The 21,013-nt window shown below is 46.0% G+C and overlaps 1 protein-coding gene across 1 annotated transcript; it reads right to left on the bottom strand.

Annotated features, from left to right (window-relative positions):
- Nucleotides 1–2,523: 2,523 nt before the first annotated feature.
- Nucleotides 2,524–20,812, bottom strand: POLR1E (RNA polymerase I subunit E). The gene is made up of 12 exons (XM_028711616.2): nucleotides 20,626–20,812; nucleotides 19,246–19,349; nucleotides 17,606–17,682; nucleotides 16,664–16,749; nucleotides 13,455–13,510; nucleotides 12,322–12,466; nucleotides 10,631–10,738; nucleotides 8,480–8,576; nucleotides 6,840–6,973; nucleotides 4,567–4,648; nucleotides 3,422–3,553; nucleotides 2,524–2,810 (listed from the first exon to the last, which is right to left on the bottom strand). Exons 1-12 carry the CDS (start codon nucleotides 20,687–20,689, stop codon nucleotides 2,663–2,665), a joined length of 1,233 nt encoding a protein of 410 aa, XP_028567449.2. The 5' UTR covers nucleotides 20,690–20,812; the 3' UTR covers nucleotides 2,524–2,662.
- Nucleotides 20,813–21,013: the final 201 nt, after the last annotated feature.

The raw sequence follows: 21,013 nt of genomic DNA, 5'->3' as shown, positions 1-21,013 counted from the left end.
CACCAAACCCTTCTTAATTAACCGGCTTGTTAGATACATGTTATGCAGATGGCCAGCTGCAAAAGGACAGCATGGCTCCTATGTCAGCGGCAAGCATGTGGGTCCAGCTGTGGGAGGGAAGAGGTGCTCTGGGATCTGCTCAGCTGCAGCAGGCCAGATCTGGACAGGCTTACAGTACTGATTCCTGGCTGTCATTTCTTTCCATACCTACAAAGTAGCGGGGATGCTTCAGTGAAACTAGAATTTTTGGTGGCATCAGCATTCAAACTCAGTGGGTCTTGTTTGGAGGAGAGATCAGTGGTGGACTACTAGATAGCATCTCTCATGGATTGGTTGGATGCAGAGGAATGGTGCGAGAACCAGCTGGGGAACCCCCAAGCGAAGAAGGCTCAGAGCTTGGGGAGTGATGGTGGGACAACGATGCATGGGCAGAGGGAGAAGATGGGGAAGAGGTGGTGTCAGAAGCTGGAGAGGCAACAGGGCTTAGTGAGCGGGGAGACTCTGTGGCAGAGAGCAGCCCAGAATCAAGAGGCAGAAGCTGAAGCAGGCGAGCAGGGAGGCCAAGAGGCAGAGATGTCAGGCTGGGGAAGATTCACAGGTGACTCCCCTCCCTGGTCTCCCAGAACCAGAAGAGGCATGAAGAGGGCAGAGGAAAGGTTGGCTTCACATAGGTGCAATCTCCGATTGCTTGGGAAAAGCCCTGGAGAGAAGGGGACTTAGGGTGGCTGTGGGGAGGTGTGGGCCTTCGGTCTTGGCAACTGATCCATGGGAACTCATCCACTGGGGATGAGCTGTTGGGCTCATTAGGCCTGATGCTCAGCCAAATCTGTGAAGATCAGGGGTTATTTTGCTAATAAAGGGTTAACTCCAACTTGAACAGTGTGATTTACTGCTGGCTCGCTCTTTGACAGGACGACTATGTTTTGCTTCCGGTGTTATCAAGAGCAAATAAATACAAGTTGTTGGGGGACTTCCGGGTTAGCGCCATCGACTAATGGCGGATTCCCTCTGAGCTCCGCAGGGAATAGGCTCCGCAGGATCGGGTCTTGCCGCTGCGGCGACGCGGGGACCCTCAAAAATCACAGGCGGTGAAGCCTGTGAACCTGGTGACTCAGCGGGCACCATTTGCGCCCCCCCGACCTGCGAAGGAGCCTTTTTAAAGGCTTCGGAACAGGGGACGGGGTGAGCGGCGCGGTGCTGAGAGTTGACTGCTTCTCCTGAAGGTGGGGAGGGTGCCACTGTGCTCAGGTTCTGTTTGTCGGCTTCCCACCTGTGAGAATGGCACACTAGACTAGATGAGCCTTGGGCCTGGTCCTGCGGGGCTCTTCCGATCATATACAACAACAGGCACATGTATCTCCGTTTATGTGTGAAGAGGGTAGATGTGTGTGCAGAGGGCCACCAAGACCACTTCTGATTACAGTGTGTGATGGCTGCTTCTACATCAAAAGCATGGCAGCCTGGTTTGTTGCAATTTGCCTCCCTGGAATAAAGGGCAGGCACACAGAGGGCCTGAAACACGCTGTTCCATACGCTCCATTCAAAACAGTGGGAGGTGGGATACGAGGGAGAAATGACAACCAAGTTGATTTTTTAAAGGTCTTTGCTGTTAAAAGTTTTGCAGTATAATAGCAGAAAACAGTTGTCAAATGCCAGCAGCAAAACACAGCCAGGCACACCCACATTCATCGTACGGTGAACAGCTTCCACAGCCAGTGGGAGGATAGCATCAGCCGCCGTTTGTGACATGATTAATAACAGCAGTGGAGTGACGCATGCTGATGCTTCTCATTTTTCTGCCTGGGAAATGGATAGCTATTCTTTTCAAAGACTCGCATACAACAGAAAAAGACTTCTCAGATCTACTTGCATATAGTAGGTACCTTTGTTAGAGTACCAGAAAGCATGACCTTCTAGAAGTTAGCTCTGAGGGGGAGTGGAACAGAGGTCCATGGGTACAAGGATGTTTTGGTATAGAGTCCCAACTATGTGAGGTGATGAGGTGGGAAGGCATGGCCTAGGGGACAGGAGACAGCCTCGATGAGCACCAGGAGTGGGGTGGGTAGGGGCCTGGGGTATAGTGTGGAAAAGGCTAAAGGGATGGCAAAGGACTGACCAGGGTCTAGGACAGGGATGGATAATTCCTGGCCTTCCAGCTACAGTTGGGGTATACAGTGGTACCTCAGGTTAAGTACTTAGTTTGTTCCAGAGGTCCGTTCTTAACCTGAAACTGTTCTTAACCTGAAGCACCACTTTAGCTAATGGGGTCTCCTGCTGCCGCCGTAGCCCGATTTCTGTTCTCATCCTGAAGCAAAGTTCTTAACCTGAAGCACTATTTCTGGGTTAGCGGAGTCTGTAACCTGAAGCGTATGTAACCTGAAGCGTATGTAACCCAAGGTTCCACTGTACAGCTTTCCCCACTCCCTACTCCTGAGCCAAGAGTATCTTGAGTGCTGCAAGTTGGGAGTGTTTGTCAAACTTGGGTCCTGAGCTGTTGCTGGACTACAACTCTACAAGAGCAGATGTCGGTCTAATCCTTTATTAAGGCCTTGTCCAGTTCAAGAAGGTGCTCAGTTGCAACAACTGGAAGACGAATTCATTCCTTCAGCCTGGTGTGACACTGGAGAACAGTCAGGGCTTGACAAAGAGTGACAGTCGCCATTTAGTTCGCCTTGCGTTTCCTTCCGCCTGATGGCATTTTGTACACAGGCAAGGGCAGAGACAGTGTCCCCAGTTTGTGTTCATCCAATCCAGAGAGGCTTTTGCTTTTGGAGATCTTCAGCCTCATTGCCTTGGCAATGTCGAGTATCCTGACAGGAGAAAATAAAATATGCATGTAAAGAGACCGATTTAGTCGTATTTGTGTTCCACCACCTTCACATTGTTTGTTAGCCTTGTCTCTAAGGCCAAACATCCAGCATCAGAAAGAAGGGGTAACTTATCCTTCCCTGCTTCTGGTGCAACGGGACACTGTGACGGAAGCCAGAGCGCACGGAAACGCCGTTTACCTTCCCGCCGGAGCGGTACCTCTTTATCTACTTGCACTTTGACGTGCTTTTGAACTGCTAGGTTGGCAGGAGCAGGGACCGAGCAACGGGACCTCACTCTGTCACACAGATTTGAACCGCCGACCTTCCGATCAGCAAGCCCAAGAAGCTCAGGGGTTTAGACCGCAGAGCCACCTGCATCTTTGTAAGCTGTTCTGAGAGACACTTTTGGCTGAAAATTCTGATAAAGAAAATCTAATTTTTTAAAAAAAAAATATCCCCTTATCTGGATCAGAAGATAATAGGCCTTGAGACCAACACTGAAATCAATGGTGGGGTGCGGAAAAAGAGTGTTTCAAGGTTCTCCAGGAAGCACTGGAGATGCTACAGAAGCCATGAAGGACTCGCATGAGCCCAGTCAAGGTTAACCTCACCTGGAGTCCCGCATTTTCAGGTCCCGCTGTAACACTGTCAGGTCTGTTTGGAAGTTGTTAATATGCAAAGCCAGCGCTATGGCATAGGCCGTAATCTTCACTTTCATGGAAGCAGAAATTTGATTCTGTAGCCTAAGACGCCAAAAGAGGAGAGGGTGAATCAGGGCAGTGTACGCCCTACAGGCCAACCCACGCTCAGAAAGAACAAAACGGAAGACCTTCACCGTAAAAAAACTTAAATTCTGGGACGAAAGATGAATTCTGCATTATCCCTATTGTATCTCCAACAGTTAGATACCTTAGATCCGTGTTTCCCAACCTTGTGCCTCCAGCTGTTTTTGGACTACAATTCCCATCATCCCTTGCCACTGGTCTTGCTAGTCAGGGATGATGGGAGTTGTAGTTCAAAAACAGCTGGAGGCACAAGGTTGGGAAACACTGCCTTAGATAACCCCTTTTTAAACAAACATAATGGGGTCCAGTATATTCTAAATATTATTTTTTTGTTGTTGTATGAGCCTCAATTTAAGATCCAGAGACACCCTTGTTATATCAGTTAAAACAGTTTCCCATTCTGGTTTCTCTTCAGATCGTATAAATCTTTCGCCTTGCACGTCTATCACAACTTGTTGATCTTAATTTGAACTGGCTAGGCTTTGGTCACTCGCTAAGCCGGGTTTTGCAGTACCCTAACACAACAAGGACGAAACAATTCTTTCCAGGAGAAAGTGTGTGTGTGTTCTTCCTTCCCAGTGCATTTCAGCTGTATACTGCAATATATTTGGGGGGGGGGGGATATTTATTCCTAATAAATAAATTAAAAAAATATAAATGCAGACTTGCCATGGACAAATTCAATGATATTTGGAATCCATTCTTACAAATACTGTAATAGGTTAAGATCTGGTAAAGTACAACAACCACCTTGTAAAATATACAATTTTGGGTTCCTCCCCTCCCCCCCCTTTGTTTTACCTTCTACACGGGTTCTGTTTCTCTTTTTCCTTTTCTCTTTTCTCTTTGCGTCTCACCATGTTTGGTGCACATACAGTTATGCACTTTTGAACTTTCAATAAATATGTTAATTTTTTAAAAAAATGGGGAAAAAATATTGAGAGACGTAAGAGCAAAGTAGTATGTTTTACCTGCCATTGCCAAAGGATAGTGCTGTAAAGTTTTTCACAAGTTGGTTGCTGACAATGAGTGGACAATCGGGTCCCAGTGCAACTAGAAGAAGAAGCATTGTAAAGTTAGTTCACCCCCCAAAAAACCCACTTTATCTGGATATATGGCATATATTTTGTATATACCAATACGGTAAGGTACAACCCGGCAGTGCTCACTGCAGAGTTGAGGATGCACATCAAAATGGCAGAATGAGCTGTTGGGCATACAACACAACATCCAGAAAAATCTCAACTTCCATTTAAAAAAAGCAAGACATTTGTCCTTCCAGCTGAAAGTATAAATCTGAAAACAGAAGCCAGAGGAGAGCTCTGTAGGTTCATGGCATGGTTGCCCCTCCCCCCTGATTAGCAGATTAAACCATACAAAACAAGCCTAACTTGCATAAAACTCATGCAGGTTGCAAAAATTCCCACCCTGCCAAGTTTCCAGAAAGATCAGCTGGGTCTCCTCAAGAGCAGAAGCTCAATCTGTCTACATCTGTGTGTTGCCCACATGCTTCCAAGACCTGCTCAAAGATATCTGCTTAAATCTTTGCACCACAGAACATCCTGCAGGCTCAAATTACCATTTTGAAATCCACAATAGCTTCATTATGTTGTGAAACACTGTTAACATATTGCAGTCAACATGAACTGGTCACAAGCCATTGCGCTTATTTGCCAGATATGGTATGTGCACAAGTGAACAGCAAAAATCAGATTTTGTATACTGCACAGCTGATACAGTGGTACCTCGGTTCTTGAACAGTTTAGTTCACGAACAACTTGAAATTCGAACGCTACAAATCCGGAAGTAGGTGTTCCGATGTGCGAACTTTGCCTCGGAAGCCGAACATGCTCTGTTTTGAGTCCTTAGCTTCCGTCTTTACTGTTGCAATGCTAAATTGTGCAGCCCCATTGCAATTGAAATGCGATGCGGGTAGCGCTGTGGGTTAAACCACAGAGCCTAGGACTTGCCGATCAGAAGGTTGGCGGTTCGAATCCCCGCGACGGGGTGAGCTCCTGTTGCTCGGTCCCTGCTCCTGCCAACCTAGCAGTTCGAAAGAACATCAAAGTGCAAGTAGATAAATAGGTACCATTCTGGCGGGAAGGTAAAACGGCGTTTCCGTGCGCTGCTCTGGTTCCCCAGAAGCGGCTTAGTCATGCTGGCCACATGACCCGGAAGCTGTATGCTGGCTCCCTCGGCCAGTAAAGCGAGATGAGCGCCGCAACCCCAGAGTCAGACACGACTGGACCTAATGATCAGGGGTCCCTTTACCTTTACCTATTGCAATTGAAGGCTTCCCTTTCTGTCTTTACTGTTGCACTGCTAATTTGCGTCCCCCCCATTTTAATTGCAGTGTTCTGAGGTGATTATCTGGAGCTTATATTTGGAGCTTTTGTTTTTGCTATTTATTTTGTATTTTTGAGGCTTTTTGGGGGGGTTAATTTGTTTTTGTGACTGTGCGCACTGATTGGGGAGGTGGGGAGAAGCGTCCCCTGGTAGAGCTCCACAGCCCAGCTGATTTGAGGAGAGATTGTGCGCTGGCTTTTGGGGGAGAGAGAGATGTCCGCCCACCCCAGCCACCCACCCCGGCCCCCTCGGGGGAAGATGGATATGCCTGATCATTTTATGGATCAATGGTCTCGTTAGATAGCAAAATTCATGTTAAATTGCTGCTTTAGGGGTTGTTTTTAAAAGTCTGAAATGGATTAATCCGTTTTGCATTACAGTGGTACCTTGGGTTACATATGCTTCAGGTTACAGACTCCACTAACCCAGAAATAGTACCTTGGGTTAAGAACTTTGCTTCAGAATGAGAACAGAAATCGTGCTCCGGCGGCGTGGCAGCAGCGGGAGGCCCCATTAGCTAAAGTGGTGCTTCAGGTTAAGAACAGTTTCAGGTTAAGAATGGACCTCCGGAACGAATTAAGTACGTAACCAGAGGTACCACTGTACTTTCTATGGGAAAGTGCTCCTTGGTTTTGGAACGCTTTGGTTTTGGAACGTTCTTCCGGAACGGATTAAGTTTGAGAACCAAGGCACCACTGTAGAACTAGCTGCCAGACATGTCAAAAGAGCATGCGATACATTACGGCAAAGAGATTTTTTTCACACTCCCCGTGACACCTCTGCAGATGAGGTGTGGTTCTCAATGAATCGAAAGCCAAGTGGGTTAAAAGGATTACTGGTGCCATGAATAGATTATTATCTTTCAGGTAAGTCAGAGGTGCAAGGAGGGAAATCTTACGTTTCTTTTTAACTACCCTTTGGGAGCTCAGCTTGACAAGACAATCCAAAAACGAAAGGCATCGAGCCTTGTGATCACGCTTCTTCTCATCCAGAGGCATGGCCTTAAGTTCATCCAGGACAAAGGAGCAGTATCTAGGGAAGACAGAAGAGGCTGTCATTAGGCCAAAGTGCATCTGGCAACAGAAGTAGCTTCTCCGGCTACTGCAAATTAACAGAATTCTGTGTGATTTGAAAGCAAGCGTAGTCTTACAACAGAAGCCGCCCTGTTAAAACGAAGATATTGGGTTGCGTCCAGTGTTAGTCTTTTTCAGACTAGATCCATTGAAAGAAATGAACTTCTTATTATTAATTTCAATGGGTATACTCCGATTAGAATTTACTTTGGACATCATTTACTGTTCTGTGAAACCTACTGTTGCTCGTTTATGCCCTGGCACCCTCTATAATTAGGACTAAGGAACACAGATTTAAGAAGCTGGATGGATATCCAGCTCATTGTACCCCTGTAATCATGCCCGCCTGTATGGCGTTCCTCATCCCGCTATGCCGCTCAGCTCCCACCAGGCTCTTCCCAATTCCTTTTCTTGTCTTTCAAGAAAGCTTGGTTTATTACAGAAAATAGGAGAGACAGAATATATAAAAATGCTGCCTTTGACAGCAAAGTTACAGTCTAAGCAGGTAGCAAATTACAATACATAACACACCTTGATTAAAGAGTAAAAGATTCCCTAACTATTCTAAAAGCCTACAGTAGCATGGCATGACAATTTCTCCATAAACCCACACTAGGAGGAGGAGAAAAGGAAAGCATACCTGTCCCTGTCTCTCTCTCTCTCTTTCTCTCTCTGTGTGTGTGTGTGTGTGATTTTTACAGTGGTGCCTCGCAAGACGAAATTAATTCGTTCCGCGAGTTTTTTCGTCTTGCGCTTTTTTCGTCTTGCGAAGCACGGTTTCGGAAAAGTTTTGGAAAAGCTTCAAAAATCACCAAAGTCTTCAAAAACCTCAAAAAAGGCTACCACACCGCGTGCTATGAGTTGCTCCTCGAAGTCAAGTCGCAACTGTATTAACGGTTTTAAGAAAAAGGAAACAAACTTGCAAGACGTTTCCGTCTTGCGAAGCAAGCCCATAGGGAAATTCGTCTTGCGAAGCAACTCAAAAAACCAAAAACCCTTTCGTCTTGCAAGTTTTCCGTCTTGCGAGGCATTCGTCTTCGAGGTACCACTGTATTAAATTCTGTTTTACAATTTAGAATATTCATTTAAACAACCTTAAAACGTCAATGACTTCCCTTCTTCTTTTTCCACTGTTCATTTTGCCTATCATATATCCCTGCATATTTAACATAAACTAAACTATTCAGTATTCCGTTACTGTATTACATCCATCAAAACCTATCTACCCTGTTGAATTTATCTTAATTCTGCCAGCGTTTTCAGCTGTACACAGTTTTCACCCATATATTCAGTAAACATTTTCCAGTCTTCTTTAAATGTATGTTCTTCTTGTTCTCTTATTCTATATGTTAAATCTGCAAGCTGCACGTATTCTGTCAACTGAAGCTGACCCTCTTCTTTGGTTAGCGCAAAGCAGTATTTCAAATACTCCCTTTCCTCAGCAAAACGTTAAGACTGCCCATACCTTTTCTCTTCTGTCATTTTGATGATTTCTTCTGGGGTTACATTCATGAAAGCTGCAGCAGGAGCCTGAAGCGCCTCGTACTCAGCAGGTGGAATAACTAGAGCCTTTTTCAGAAAAACAACAACACAGCTGGCTTCTGATGACTTCCTAAGGTAAAGGTAAAGGGATCCCTGACCATTAGGTCCAGTTGTGGACGACTCTGGGGTTGCGGCGCTCATCTCGCTTTATTGGACGAGGGAGCCGGCGTACAGCTTCTGGGTCATGGGGCCAGCATGACTAAGCCGCTTCTGGCGAACCAGAGCAGCGCACGGAAACACCGTTTACCTTCTCGTCGGAGCGGTACCTATTTATCTACTTGCACCGGTGTACTTTCGAACTGCTAGGTTGGCAGGAGCAGGGACCGAGCAACGGGAGCTCACCCCGTCGCGGGGATTTGAACCGCCGACCTTCTGATCGGCAAGTCCTAGGCTCTGTGGTTTAACCCACAGCGCCACCCGTGATGACTTCCTAGGGTCCTCCAAATGCTAACTGAGGTTTAGCTCCCAGAGGCAGCCCTGCCATGAGGCAAAGTGACGTGAGGTGGGACACAATTAAGAATGGCAGCCAGCCCATCAAGACTGCACCACCCCCATTCATTTCAGCTAGGCACATGTAGGAGAACTTTCTAATTAGTGGGGAAAGACAAAACGTCTTTCGCCAGATCTATTTAGCTTGTGAGGGAGGAATGCTCTCTACTGTACTAATGAAAAATGCTTTCTAAGTATTCTATTACAGTCGTACCTTGGTTGTTGAACGCCTTGGTGCTCGGACGTTTTGGCTCCCAAACGCCGCAAACCCGGAAGTAAGTGTTCCGGTTTGCGAAAGTTTTTTGGAAGTTGAACGTCTGTTTCGGCTGTCAGCATTTTTTCTGGAGTGAATCAGCCAATCAGAAGCCGTGCCTTGGTTTGCCAATGTTTTGGAAGTCGAACGGACTTCTGGAACAGATTCCGTTCGCCAACCAAGGTATGACCGTATAGCAAAGCAGATTATAGCACAACTATGAGTGAACTCCAGTATATTTCTGACTTTCAGCTAATGTCTCAATGTCATTTATTTTTACCAGAATCTAGCCCTCGTCCCCCAAAGAACCAGTTTCAGATATAGCATTACTTCAAGATTTATGAAAAGACAGAGCAATCTAGTAAGGTATTGAGATACTCAACACTCTCACACACAATAAATCTATATATGGGGTGGAGGGAACACTTCACTATCCAATCACTGTCATCAACCATGATTATGGAACAGTGAAATAAAGGAGGGTAATCTGGGGCAGATCGATTTTATGGAAGCTGAGAGAATTTTCAACCTGCCAGACCAAGGCAGGATTCCCCCAAGGAATTTAGGTAAGGAGAAAAATGCTTCCTTCCTTACAATGGTTAAGCTTATATGTGATCAGACTTCACGGGTGCCCAAATCTCTAGCCTACACATTCATAGAATCACAGAGTTGGAATAGACCACAAGGGCCATCGAGTCCAACCCCCTGCCAAGCAGGAAACACCATCAGAGCACTCCTGACATATGGTTGTCAAGCCCCTGCTTAAAGACCTCCAAAGAAGGAGACTCCACCACACTCCTTGGCAGCAAATTCCACTGTCGAACAGCTCTTACTGTCAGGAAGTTCTTCCTAATGTTTAGGTGGAATCTTCTTTCTTGTAGTTTGGATCCATTACTCCGTGTCCGCTTCTCTGGAGCAGCAGAAAACAACCTTTCTCCCTCCTCTATATGACATCCTTTTATATATTTGAACATGGCTATCCTATCACCCCTTAACCTCCTCTTCTCCAGGCTAAACATGCCCAGCTCCCTTAGCCGTTCCTCATAAGGCATCGTTTCCAGGCCTTTGACTGGAATGTCAAAGGTTCAATGCTACCATTGTACCATTTCCCACTAAAACTGAGCTTCTGAAATCCCCAACGTATTAGGGGATTACCAGGTCCAAAGAGATCCAACTTGTAAGTCTAACAGGCTAATGAGCCATCTGTGGTTGAACTAGGAATACTCCCGGCCACACACACTTTCTCTTCTCCTGCCCCGTGACACTGAAGCCTATTCCTTTACATTAAGGTTGGGGTCTGCCCACATTGCGACCCAAGCTTATAAAGGATACTGTCTTCGAACTTGTAGACATCCTCTGGTCTGCCAGCATCTTCGTGGCATGGGGGAAGAACGAGAGAGACATCGGCCTTATCACCCTCTGCCGCATCGCTGACCAAAGCTATGAAAGCAAACTGAATGTTATCCCGAGAAGCAGGGAGAATATGCAACACCGAAATGCAATAGCTGCAACAGCCACCATGGTCCGCAAGTGCAGTGGATCCCAACTACAGTGGTACCTCAGGGTTAAGTACTTAATTCGTTCCGGAGGTCCATTCTTAACCTGAATCTGTTCTTAACCTGAAGCACCACTTTAGCTAATGGGGCCCTCCTGCTGCCACCGCCGGAGCCCAATTTCTGTTCTTATCCTGAAGCAAAGTTCTTAACCTGAAGCACTATTTCTGGATTAGTGGAGTGTGTAACCTGAAGCGTATGTAACACGAGGTACCACTGTAATGTGAATGTGCAGTGAGCACGTGGCCTATAGTTCTGGTGAGCATGAGCAATTTGGGTATGAGTGGTTGGGCAAGGTATAAATAAATTATTATTTTATTTTTATTTTTATTATGTGTGGAGGACTCCCTGGTCCTGAATGGGGTAACTGTGCCACTGAAAGACCAGGTGCACAGCCTGGGAGTCATTTTGGACTCACAGCTGTCCATGGAGGTGCAGGTCAATTCTGTATCAAGGGCAACTCTCTACCAGCTCCATCTGGTATGCAGGCTGAGACCCTACCTGCCCGCGGACTGTCTCACCAGAGTGGTGCATGCTCTAGTTATCTCCTGCTTTGACTACTGCAATGTGCTCTATGTGGGGCTACCTTTGAAGGTGACCCGGAAACTGCAATTAATCCAGAATGCGGCAACTAGACTGGTGACTGGGAGTGGCCACTGAGACCATATAACCCGTCCTGAAAGACCTACATTGGCTCCCAGGACGTTTCCGAGCACAATTCAAAGTGTTGGTGCTGACCTTTAAAGCCCTAAACGACCTCAGCCCAGTATACCTGAAGGAGTGTCTCCACCCCCATCGTTCAGCCCGGACACTGAGGTCCAGCGCCAAGGGCCTTCTGGCGGTTCCCTCACTGTGAGAAGTGAGGCTACAGGGAACCAGGCAGAGGGCCTTCTCGGTAGTGGTGCCCGCCCTGTGAAATGCCCTCCCATCAGATGTCAGGTAGTTGCTTATCTCCTTGACTTTTAGAAGACATATGAAGGCAGCCCTGTTTAGGGAAGTTTTTAATGTTTGATGTTTTGTTGCTTTTTTATCATGATTATTAATATTCTGTTGGGAGCCGCTCAGAGTGGCTGAGGAAACCCAGCCAGATGGGTGGGGGTATAAATAAATTATTATTATTATTATTATTATTATTATTATTATTATTATTATTTGCATGGGTGGTGAAAGAGATGCTATGAAAGTGGTTGTGTGAACAGTGTTTATGCTGCCTAATAATTTCCTTTGATTTTTGTCATATAGTTATGGATACGGTTAATACAGATTTTGTTTTTTCTTAACGTAAATAATCAGAACTGCGTTGACTGTATTATCTGTGTGCTTCGCCTATGCACTCTGTTTTTTTCTTCTTGTAAACCACGTCTGTTAATAGATCAAATATATAAGTTCAGAGACTGAAATGGACTCTGGGAAATCTATTAGACAGGCTTGGTGCTCCAATTTTTCTTCTCCAAAGCTGTCGTTACTTACCAGCAACCCCCTTTGTCTCTATAATGTCTTCTGCCGCTTTGGTTACAGCCTTATTCAACACCTCCTTGCCAACCTCATTCATCCTCCGAGAATTCAGGGCTCTTCTCTGCTTGTTGGTTCCAAAGGCTTCAATGCACATATCTATCTGCAAAAGCATAATTGAGAAATTGCTGCACCAGCACCACAAGTCTAGTCTCACTGGAATAAGTCGCAAGGCAACCTCACTTTGGGGGCAGCTAATAGGGTGCTAATAATAAGTTTCGTATTTCAAACCCATTGAAGGCATTGGAATTATGAGAAGGCAACCAGGGAGTTAAATTATTCCAAATTATCTGGCAAACACTGTTTAAACAAAACATACCCATTCTCTCCCCAGTTACAGCTGGGTCATCTTTTTAGATTCAGCAACATAAAAACAGCTTATTATGTAGTGATTTCTAGAAACATTGCTGAAGCAATAATCCACTAAAAAACAAAGCGAGTATTAAACCATTAAACTATGAGCAGACATATACTACTGCCAGAAATTCTATTGAGATTCTATTGCTAGAATCAAAAACTGTGAAATTAATGGCAGTTAAACACTCCAGGAAGACCCTGCGTGAGGGCAAAAGTAGGAATGAGAGGTTATTTACATACTTTAATAGGAACCTATGAGTCTTTCTGGTAAAGGCAAAGGACTGCTGGACAATTAAGGTAAAGGTAAAGGTACCCCTAACTGTTGGGTCCAGTCGTGACCGACTCTGGGGTTGCGGCGCTCATCTCGCTTTATTGGCTGAGGGAGCCGGCATACAGCTTCCGGGTCATGTGTCCAGCATGACTAAGCCACTTCTGGCGAACCAGAGCAGCGCACGGAAACGCCGTTTACCTTCCCGCCGGAGCGGTACCTATTTATCTACTTGCACTTTGACGTGCTTTCGAACTGCTAGGATGGCAGGAGCAGGGACTGAGCAACCGCAGCTCACCCCGTTGCGGGGATTCGAACCGCCAACCTTCTGATCAGCAAGTTCTAGGCTCTGTAGACCACAGCGCCACCCGCATCCAGTCAAAGGTGACTATAGGGTTGCAGCGCTCATCTTGCTTTCAGGCCAAGGGAGCCGGCATTTGTCCACAGACAACTTTGTAAATTGTACCTTCTCTCGATAGGATTTAGTCAAATATTCTGATAGGTCATCATCAGCTACACCATCTGTTAAAAGAAAAGAAAAAGAGAACAATTTAGCAAAATCAGGACTGACAGCCCTCAAAGTCAGTCTGGCCATGATCCCCACCAAAGGGAACTTGAAGCATGGGGAAATGAAAGCATCTACGTTACAACACCACGAAGCACAATGAAGCTGTTGTTACAGATCCTCTTATCGAAATGGCTTTCCTGCAGGATCTCTTTGCTCTGCCAATCAGAGGTTAGTGAGGACACCATGTTCTCTTCAGCCAATAAGGGGTTCTAAAGTGCTGTCCAGGAACCAACTTAAACATTCAGAAAAAAGCATGTACTTAACCAGGATTAGGAAGTGCATGTTTTAATATCCTCCCAAATCATAGAATTGCAGAGTTGGCAGGTACAGTGAGGGGGCGGAAGTATTTGATCCCCTGCTAATGTGCCTGTTTGCCCTCTGACGAAGAAATGACCAGTCCATAATTTTAATGGTAGGTTTATTGTAGAGACAGAATAACAACAGGAAAAACCCTCAGAAACCCAGAAGACAAAAGTCAGAGACTGATGTGCATTATAATGAGTGAAATAGGTATTTGATCCCCTATCAACCAGCCAGATGTCAGGCTACCTGGTATCTTCACTGTATGTAACGAGCTGAGATTAGAAGCACCTGCTGTAAGGGAGAGGTCTTACCTGTAATCCCATCTCGTTACAGTACCTGTACATAAGACACCTGTCGACAGAAGCAACCAATCCAGCAGATTCCAAAGTAGCCACCATGAGCAAGCAGTGGCGTAGCGTGGGGGGTGCAGGGGGGGCCGGCTGCACCGGGTGCAACATCTGGGGGGCGCACGCTCGCACTCGCAGCTCTCTGCCCCTACCTAGCTCAGCCACTCTCTCTCACTGCAGTGCTGGCTGTGCGAATCCGATCCGAGCCGCCGGGTCGCCGCCCACTGTGGAGGAGGGGGTGCCAGGCATGCGGTGCAGAGAGCGGGGGCGCAAATTACTTGCCTTGCCCCGGGTGCTGACAACCCACGCTACGCCACTGTGAGCAAGACATCTAGTTTAACCCCCTGTGATGCAGGAATCTCAACTAAAGCATCCATGACAGTTGGCCATCCAAACTCTGCTTAAAAACCTCCAAGGAAGGAGAGTCCGCCACCTCTCGTAGGAATCTGTTTCACAGTCAAACAGCTCTTACAGTCAAAGTTTTTCCTGATCTTTAGTCGGAATCTCCTTTCTTGTAACTTGAAGCCATTGGTTTGGGTCCCAGTCCCCACCCTGAGCAAGAGAAGACGGGCTCTCTCTATCTTCCATGTGACAACCCTTTAAATATTTGAAGATGGAGGGACGCGGGTGGCGCTGTGGGTTAAATCACAGAGCCTAGGACTTGCCAATCAGAAGGTTGGCGGTTCGAATCCCCTTGGCGGGGTGAGCTCCCGTTGCTCGGTCCCTGCTCCTGCCAACCTAGCAGTTCGAAAGCACATCAAAGTGCAAGTAGATAAATAGGTATCGCTCCGGCGGGAAGGTAAACGCCGTTTCCGTGCACTGCTCTGGTTCGCCAGAAACAGGTTGGTCATGCTGGCCACATGACCCAGAAGCTGTACGCCGACTCCCTTGGCCAATAAAGCGAGATGAGCAGCACAACCCCAGAGTCGGTCACGACTGGACCTAATGGTCAGGGGTCCCTTTACCTTTAATCCTATCTCCTCTCAGTTTTCTCTTCTCTAGGCTAAAAATACCCAACTCCTTCAACCGTTCCTCATAAGGCTTGGTTTCCAGACCCTTGATCACCTTGGTTGCCTGCCTCTGCCCACGTTCCAGTTTATCCTTCTTAAATTGTAGCACGCAGAATATTAGCTTGTCTGGGAAACTAGCCTGGAACCCTTGTCCCTCAACTGCTTGCATTGCTCAGGCAGGGAATGTTTGATGTGGAAGGTCCACGTGATTGATTTGCCACCTGCATTCATGTGTTGGCAGGTTCTCAGCAAGCTTCCAGAAGACCAAAACAAGTCATTCCAATCATCCAAGCAGCAAGCAGGAAGAAGATACCATGAAGCAACAACTGCTTCTCACATGGCTTGATGCATCTGTGTGAGTGTAATCCATATTTGACCACAGAAACCCATCCCAACACCAAGAGGGCAGGAGTGAGGCAACAGGAGTGTATCTGGGTTTCATTTAAACCAAAAAGAAATACACCAAACCATGCATTCTAGCCTGAAACTGGAGGTAATGGCTCCTCACAGGCTGCATGCTTCTCTTTAGTGCTGAACTACATTGTCAGCAGTCCCATGTGACATGCCTCTGGCTAGATTGTATTGCTTCACAGTACTGAAGGGAGGGGGAAATCACATACGGTGGTACCTCAGGTTAAGTACTTAATTTGTTCCGGAGGTCCATACTTAACCTGAACCTGTTCTTAACCTGAAGCACCACTTTAGCTAATGGGGCCTCCTGCTGCCGCCATGCTGCCGGAGCCCTATTTCTGTTCTTATCCTGAAGCAAAGTTCTTAACCTGGAGCACTATTTATGGGCTAGCGGAGTCTGTAACCTGAAGCATATGTAACCCGAGGTACCACTGTACTTGAATGTCTCTTCATTTGAAGAAGAAGAGTTTGGATTTGATACCCCGCCTTTCACTCCCCTTCAGGAGTCTCAAAGTGGCTCACATTCTCCTTTCCCTTCTTCCCTCACAACAAACACTCTGTGAGGTGAGTGGGGCTGAGAGACTTCAGAGAAGTGTGACTGGCCCAAGGTGACCCAGCAGCTGCAGGTGGAGGAGCGGAGACGCGAACCCGGTTCCCCAGATTACGAGACTACCGCTCTTAACCACTACACCACCCTGGCTCTCTTCATATTAAAGGAATCCTGCACACAAAAAAGTCGCATATGAGGGAGAAGTATTCCTTACTAGCCTTTCTCCCTGACAGGCTAGGTTTTTATTTTTAACATGCAACAGCATTCAAGCCAGAACAATCCAGCAAGGAGTGTGTCATACAGTTGGGGTGATGATGCAGCTTGCGTCTTAGAAAGCCCAAACTTTTTCTTTGAGAACCGCAATCAAAATGCAACCTAGACAACATTCAGTATAAATTACCTGACTCTGTGTTAGTACAGGCCACCAGGAATATAAGCAGTGCCCCTCAAATCCACTATGACTATGAAGAAGCATATTTTACCCACCTGAAATCAATGGCTGCATGTTGAATAACTCTGCATTGTAGACTTCCATTTGTCCAGAGTTCTTGTCTAATACACCAACAAAGTATCTAATGGAAGAGATAATATTTAATCTCAAAAGCTAGCTGGCTGTACTATTTTTTCCTAGTTTAGTAATATCTAGCACATTGCATTGGGAGGACATCTTTTGTTTTCTACAGCAATTGTAGCCGTTAGCCAGACTTATTATTTTAGCAGTTTTTGTGTCTATGTAAGAATAGTATTTCTTACTTGAAATCACTGTACTGTAAGCCTCCTTAGGACCTGTTTCTGTGGCAAATGGCTGGCTAGAATTATTATTTGGTTCTTCCCATTCCTTGGCTGCCTCTTAGAATGACTACAGCTTTACTTACTTTCATCTTCCTCCCTGTCCCTGCTCCCTTTTGTATTGCAACCATTACATTAAAAGCCATTATTTTGAACTGTGAACCACCTTCAATCAATGCATTGGCAGAAAGGCAGCATATAAATGTTGCAGACAGAATAATGAAACAGGCAATTAGCCAATAAACAAACCAACCCACAAGAAGCAATAAAGGGAACTATTGAATAATAATCTAAAGTGGTGCCTAAACTTGCAAGGCTTTTTAAATTTGTCACTTCCACTGGTTATTTACCAAGGGGCTGGGAACTATAAATATAAGCATCATTATGGTATTATGCTCTAAGACATGCACAGTTGTCTGATTTTATAGTCTATGGTGTCTGTAGTTTATGAAACAGAGCACATATTTGTCTTTGTGACTCAAAACACTCCATTTAAATGTTAAGAAACAAAGATTGCTATCTTGAACCAATTCATACTTACAATCTCATAAACATTTACAACCAGCATTGTGCTGACAGTCTAAAGAAAGCAAACATACTGCTATACTCATGCATTTTAGACAGCTTCACAAATTATACCTGCAAGGAGTCCTGCTTTTCATAGCTCCTGTGCTAAAGTTATTTCCTACATAAGAGAGCCTTTCTGTTTCCGCATTCTAAACATGAAGGAAGAAAAGAAAGAGTGAGTTCTGGGTGCAGGTTTTCTAGGTGAAAGCGGATTTCCACACTGGCTTAAATACTCCTGAAAGCGCCATTTTTTCCCACCTCAGAATGGGGATTTGCTAACCTCAAGACTGTCAAAGTCCCAAATAAACGATAACACACGTGGTTGCACAGTAATCAAACACATGGTTTTCTCCTGTTTCACCTTTCCTTCCAGCTAGAGGCTTACTGAGTCCAGTCAGAAGAAGACTAGCTGGAAAGATATACAACTTTTGTTGCCCCGGCACTGCAAAGCGGTAGCAATATGGAGCCAGCTGCTCTCCCTCCTTGAGCCAGGTTGTACCCATAGGCTGCCAATCCCCGACTCTTAGTCAAAGTAATAAATAAGTTTTTTTTTAAGAAAACTCTAAATTTTTGACAAAAATGGCATTGGCAAGTGAACTGCCAGTACTTGGCACCACCGATGGCACGGGCCCTTTCTTAGGCAGCCACTTTCCACGCAAAAAAAAAATCACAGGTTCTGTTATTTTTCTGTGGGCTTTAGATTTTGTAAGCCTTGCTCCAGAAGTAGCATTATTATCCATTTACGATGGGGTGGAAGGTTCGCAGGCTATGAAGGACTTGCTCACCAATTTATTGACAGCTGCACCAATTATGATAGCTAGGAAGTAGAAGGGGCAAGCAGAATATAAAATGGAAGAATGGTATAAAGAGGTGTGGGATATAGCTATTAATGATAAATTAACATGTGCCATTAAGGTAAGATGGGGAAGATGCAGGATAAATGATTTTGAGAAGATATGGAGGGTGTTTGTAGAACAGTTAAAATGGAAAGGGGTCAGACCATCGCAAGTGGTGTTGAAATCTGCTCCAAAACCTTGAAAGGTTTTTTGCAGCAGATTGAAGAGGTGCAGTGCTGCAGCAGAGAGAAGAAGAAGCGGAAGTCCCATCACATCCACTGACAATATTAGAAATTGCCCTGAGAATTGCATTTTCCTAATGAGGGAACGTTGACATGAGTGAGCTGGAAAAATCAGTCAAAAACGAGATTTTTGGAAATTGCAACTTGTCCCATTGACCCTTTGTTATGGTGGGAGAAAATATACCTCCCGAACCTGTCTTTTCTATACAACTATTAAGATTTGAAGGCTTATGTTCAAACAAATAACACAGTAATGGCAATATGTGTGCGTACATGAATCAATTCCTTTTAACACATCTTAAGATGTGGCCTACATCAGCGCAGCTGTGGTTTTTTAAAAGTATTATGAAGTCACGTTTCAGGATCTCAGATCTCACCCTGGGCAGCATTCCCAACTTCCTATCACTGGAATATAACAGAAATGCTATGGTTGAGGCCTTTCCCAGTGGCCAAAGAGATTATTACAAAGAAAGCCTCATGATAAAACCACCGGAGCCCTACATAAGCCTCTGAAAGCTTAATAAAGTAAAAGCAGAATGTACATTAAAATAATAATAATAATAAAAACAAACAAACATATATACAGTTCCACAGTAACATAAAACAGAACCTGTATTACGGGAATGTCACTTACCAACATTCGTTTATTTTTCTTTTTGGGGTTACTGGTGTCTTTGTTTCTGTACAAGGTAAAATTCATATTTTCCGAACTCTTCAACTTCCCATTTGTAAACTGAACTGTAAGCAAATGGTGAGAACAAACCAATGAGTCTAGAGTAAGAGAAAGGGTGGGGAAGAAACACAGTAATAATAATCTAAGAGGTAAAAAGGTAAAGGACTCCTGGATGGTTAAATCCACACAAAGGCAACTGTGGGGTGTGCGCTCAACTTGCTTTTCAGGCCGAGGGAGCCAGCGTTTGTCCACAGACAGCTTTCCAGGTCATGTGGCCAGCATGACTAAAACTCTTCCGGTGCAACGGGACACTGTGACGGAAGCCAGAGCGCACAGAAATGCTGTTTACCTTCCTGCCACAGCGCTACCTATTTATCTACTTGCACTGGTGTGCTTTCGAACTGCTATGTTGGCAGGAGCTGGGACAGAGCAACGGGAGCTCACACCGTCGCACGGATTTGAACCAACAACCTTCTGATTGGCAAGCCCAAGAGGCTCCATGGTTTAGACCACAGCACCACCAGCATCCGGGACGCGGGTGGCGCTGTGGGTAAAACCACAGTGCCTAGGACTTGCCGATCGTATGGTCGGCGGTTCGAATCCCCGCGGCGGGGTGAGCTCCCGTCTTTCGGTCCCAACTCCTGCCCACCTAGCAGTTCAAAAGCACCCTTAAAGTGCAAGTAGATAAATAGGTACCACTCCGGCGGGAAGGTAAACGGCGTTCCGTGTGCTGCGCTGGTGCAGGCTTGCCAGAGCAGCGATGTCACACTGGCCACGTGACCCGGAAGTGTCGCCGGCTCACGGCCTCTAGAGCGAGATGAGCACGCAACCCTAGAGTCTGTCAAGACTGGCCCGTACGGGCAGGGGTACCTTTACCTTTGACCTTTTTAACGCCAGCATCAATATAATAGAATAAATAATATTATATAAAAGGACAACACAACACAAGATTTGGCATTCTTATACCTATTGAAAGAACAGGGCTTGAAGAGGCTTAATTTTATTTTATTTTTAACTGTGTCCAACATCGAAGGTCATGCCGCAACGCCAAACCACACTCACGGAAGAACATCTTCGTAACCTTCCTGCCCAATGCTAACGCAACCCTTGATCGCGACTCTTGGTCCTAATCCTTTCAATCGGTTTTCTATCTCCATTTTCACCTGCCCAGGAGGGAAGCTCAGCTGCCGGCTGCCCTAGGGGCGCCGAGAGACGAGCAAATGCACGCCAGGTCTCTTGCACGCTGCCAAGACACACATTCCCACGTGGAGCAGAGGGAGGCGGAAAAGTTATCATCGCAGGGTACAAGAGCATTGCCTCCGGCTTCTCCCTCCTTCTTACCGAGCGGAGCGCGCTGTTCCTCCTGGGGATCCCCCCGGTAGCACCACCTGGCCTCGGCTGCCATGGCAAAACACGCAAGAACTCCCGGGTCTCCCGGTTGATTTTCCTCCAGCGTCCAGGAAGAGGAGGAGTGATCTGGCTCGAGGTTCTTCCGCCTGTGCTGCTCACTTAAGCCTCTCTCGCCACCTGCAGACGGGAAAGAGCCACTGAGATTGACTCCAGATCCCTTCCCAAAGGAGATCACGCTCACGTGTAGTTCCTGTCTTAGCCCATCTCGAGGATCCAGGACTCCATTCTGAGATCTTCCGTCCAGTCTTCTTTGCTCGATTCCCAGGACATCATTGTTTCTGGAGAAGACTGGCTTTTAAAAAGAACAAACTGCCTTATG

This window comes from Podarcis muralis, chromosome 17 (genome assembly GCF_964188315.1).
Source record: "Podarcis muralis chromosome 17, rPodMur119.hap1.1, whole genome shotgun sequence".
NCBI lineage: Eukaryota > Metazoa > Chordata > Lepidosauria > Squamata > Lacertidae > Podarcis > Podarcis muralis.
This window is presented reverse-complemented; position numbering and strand designations above follow the sequence as displayed.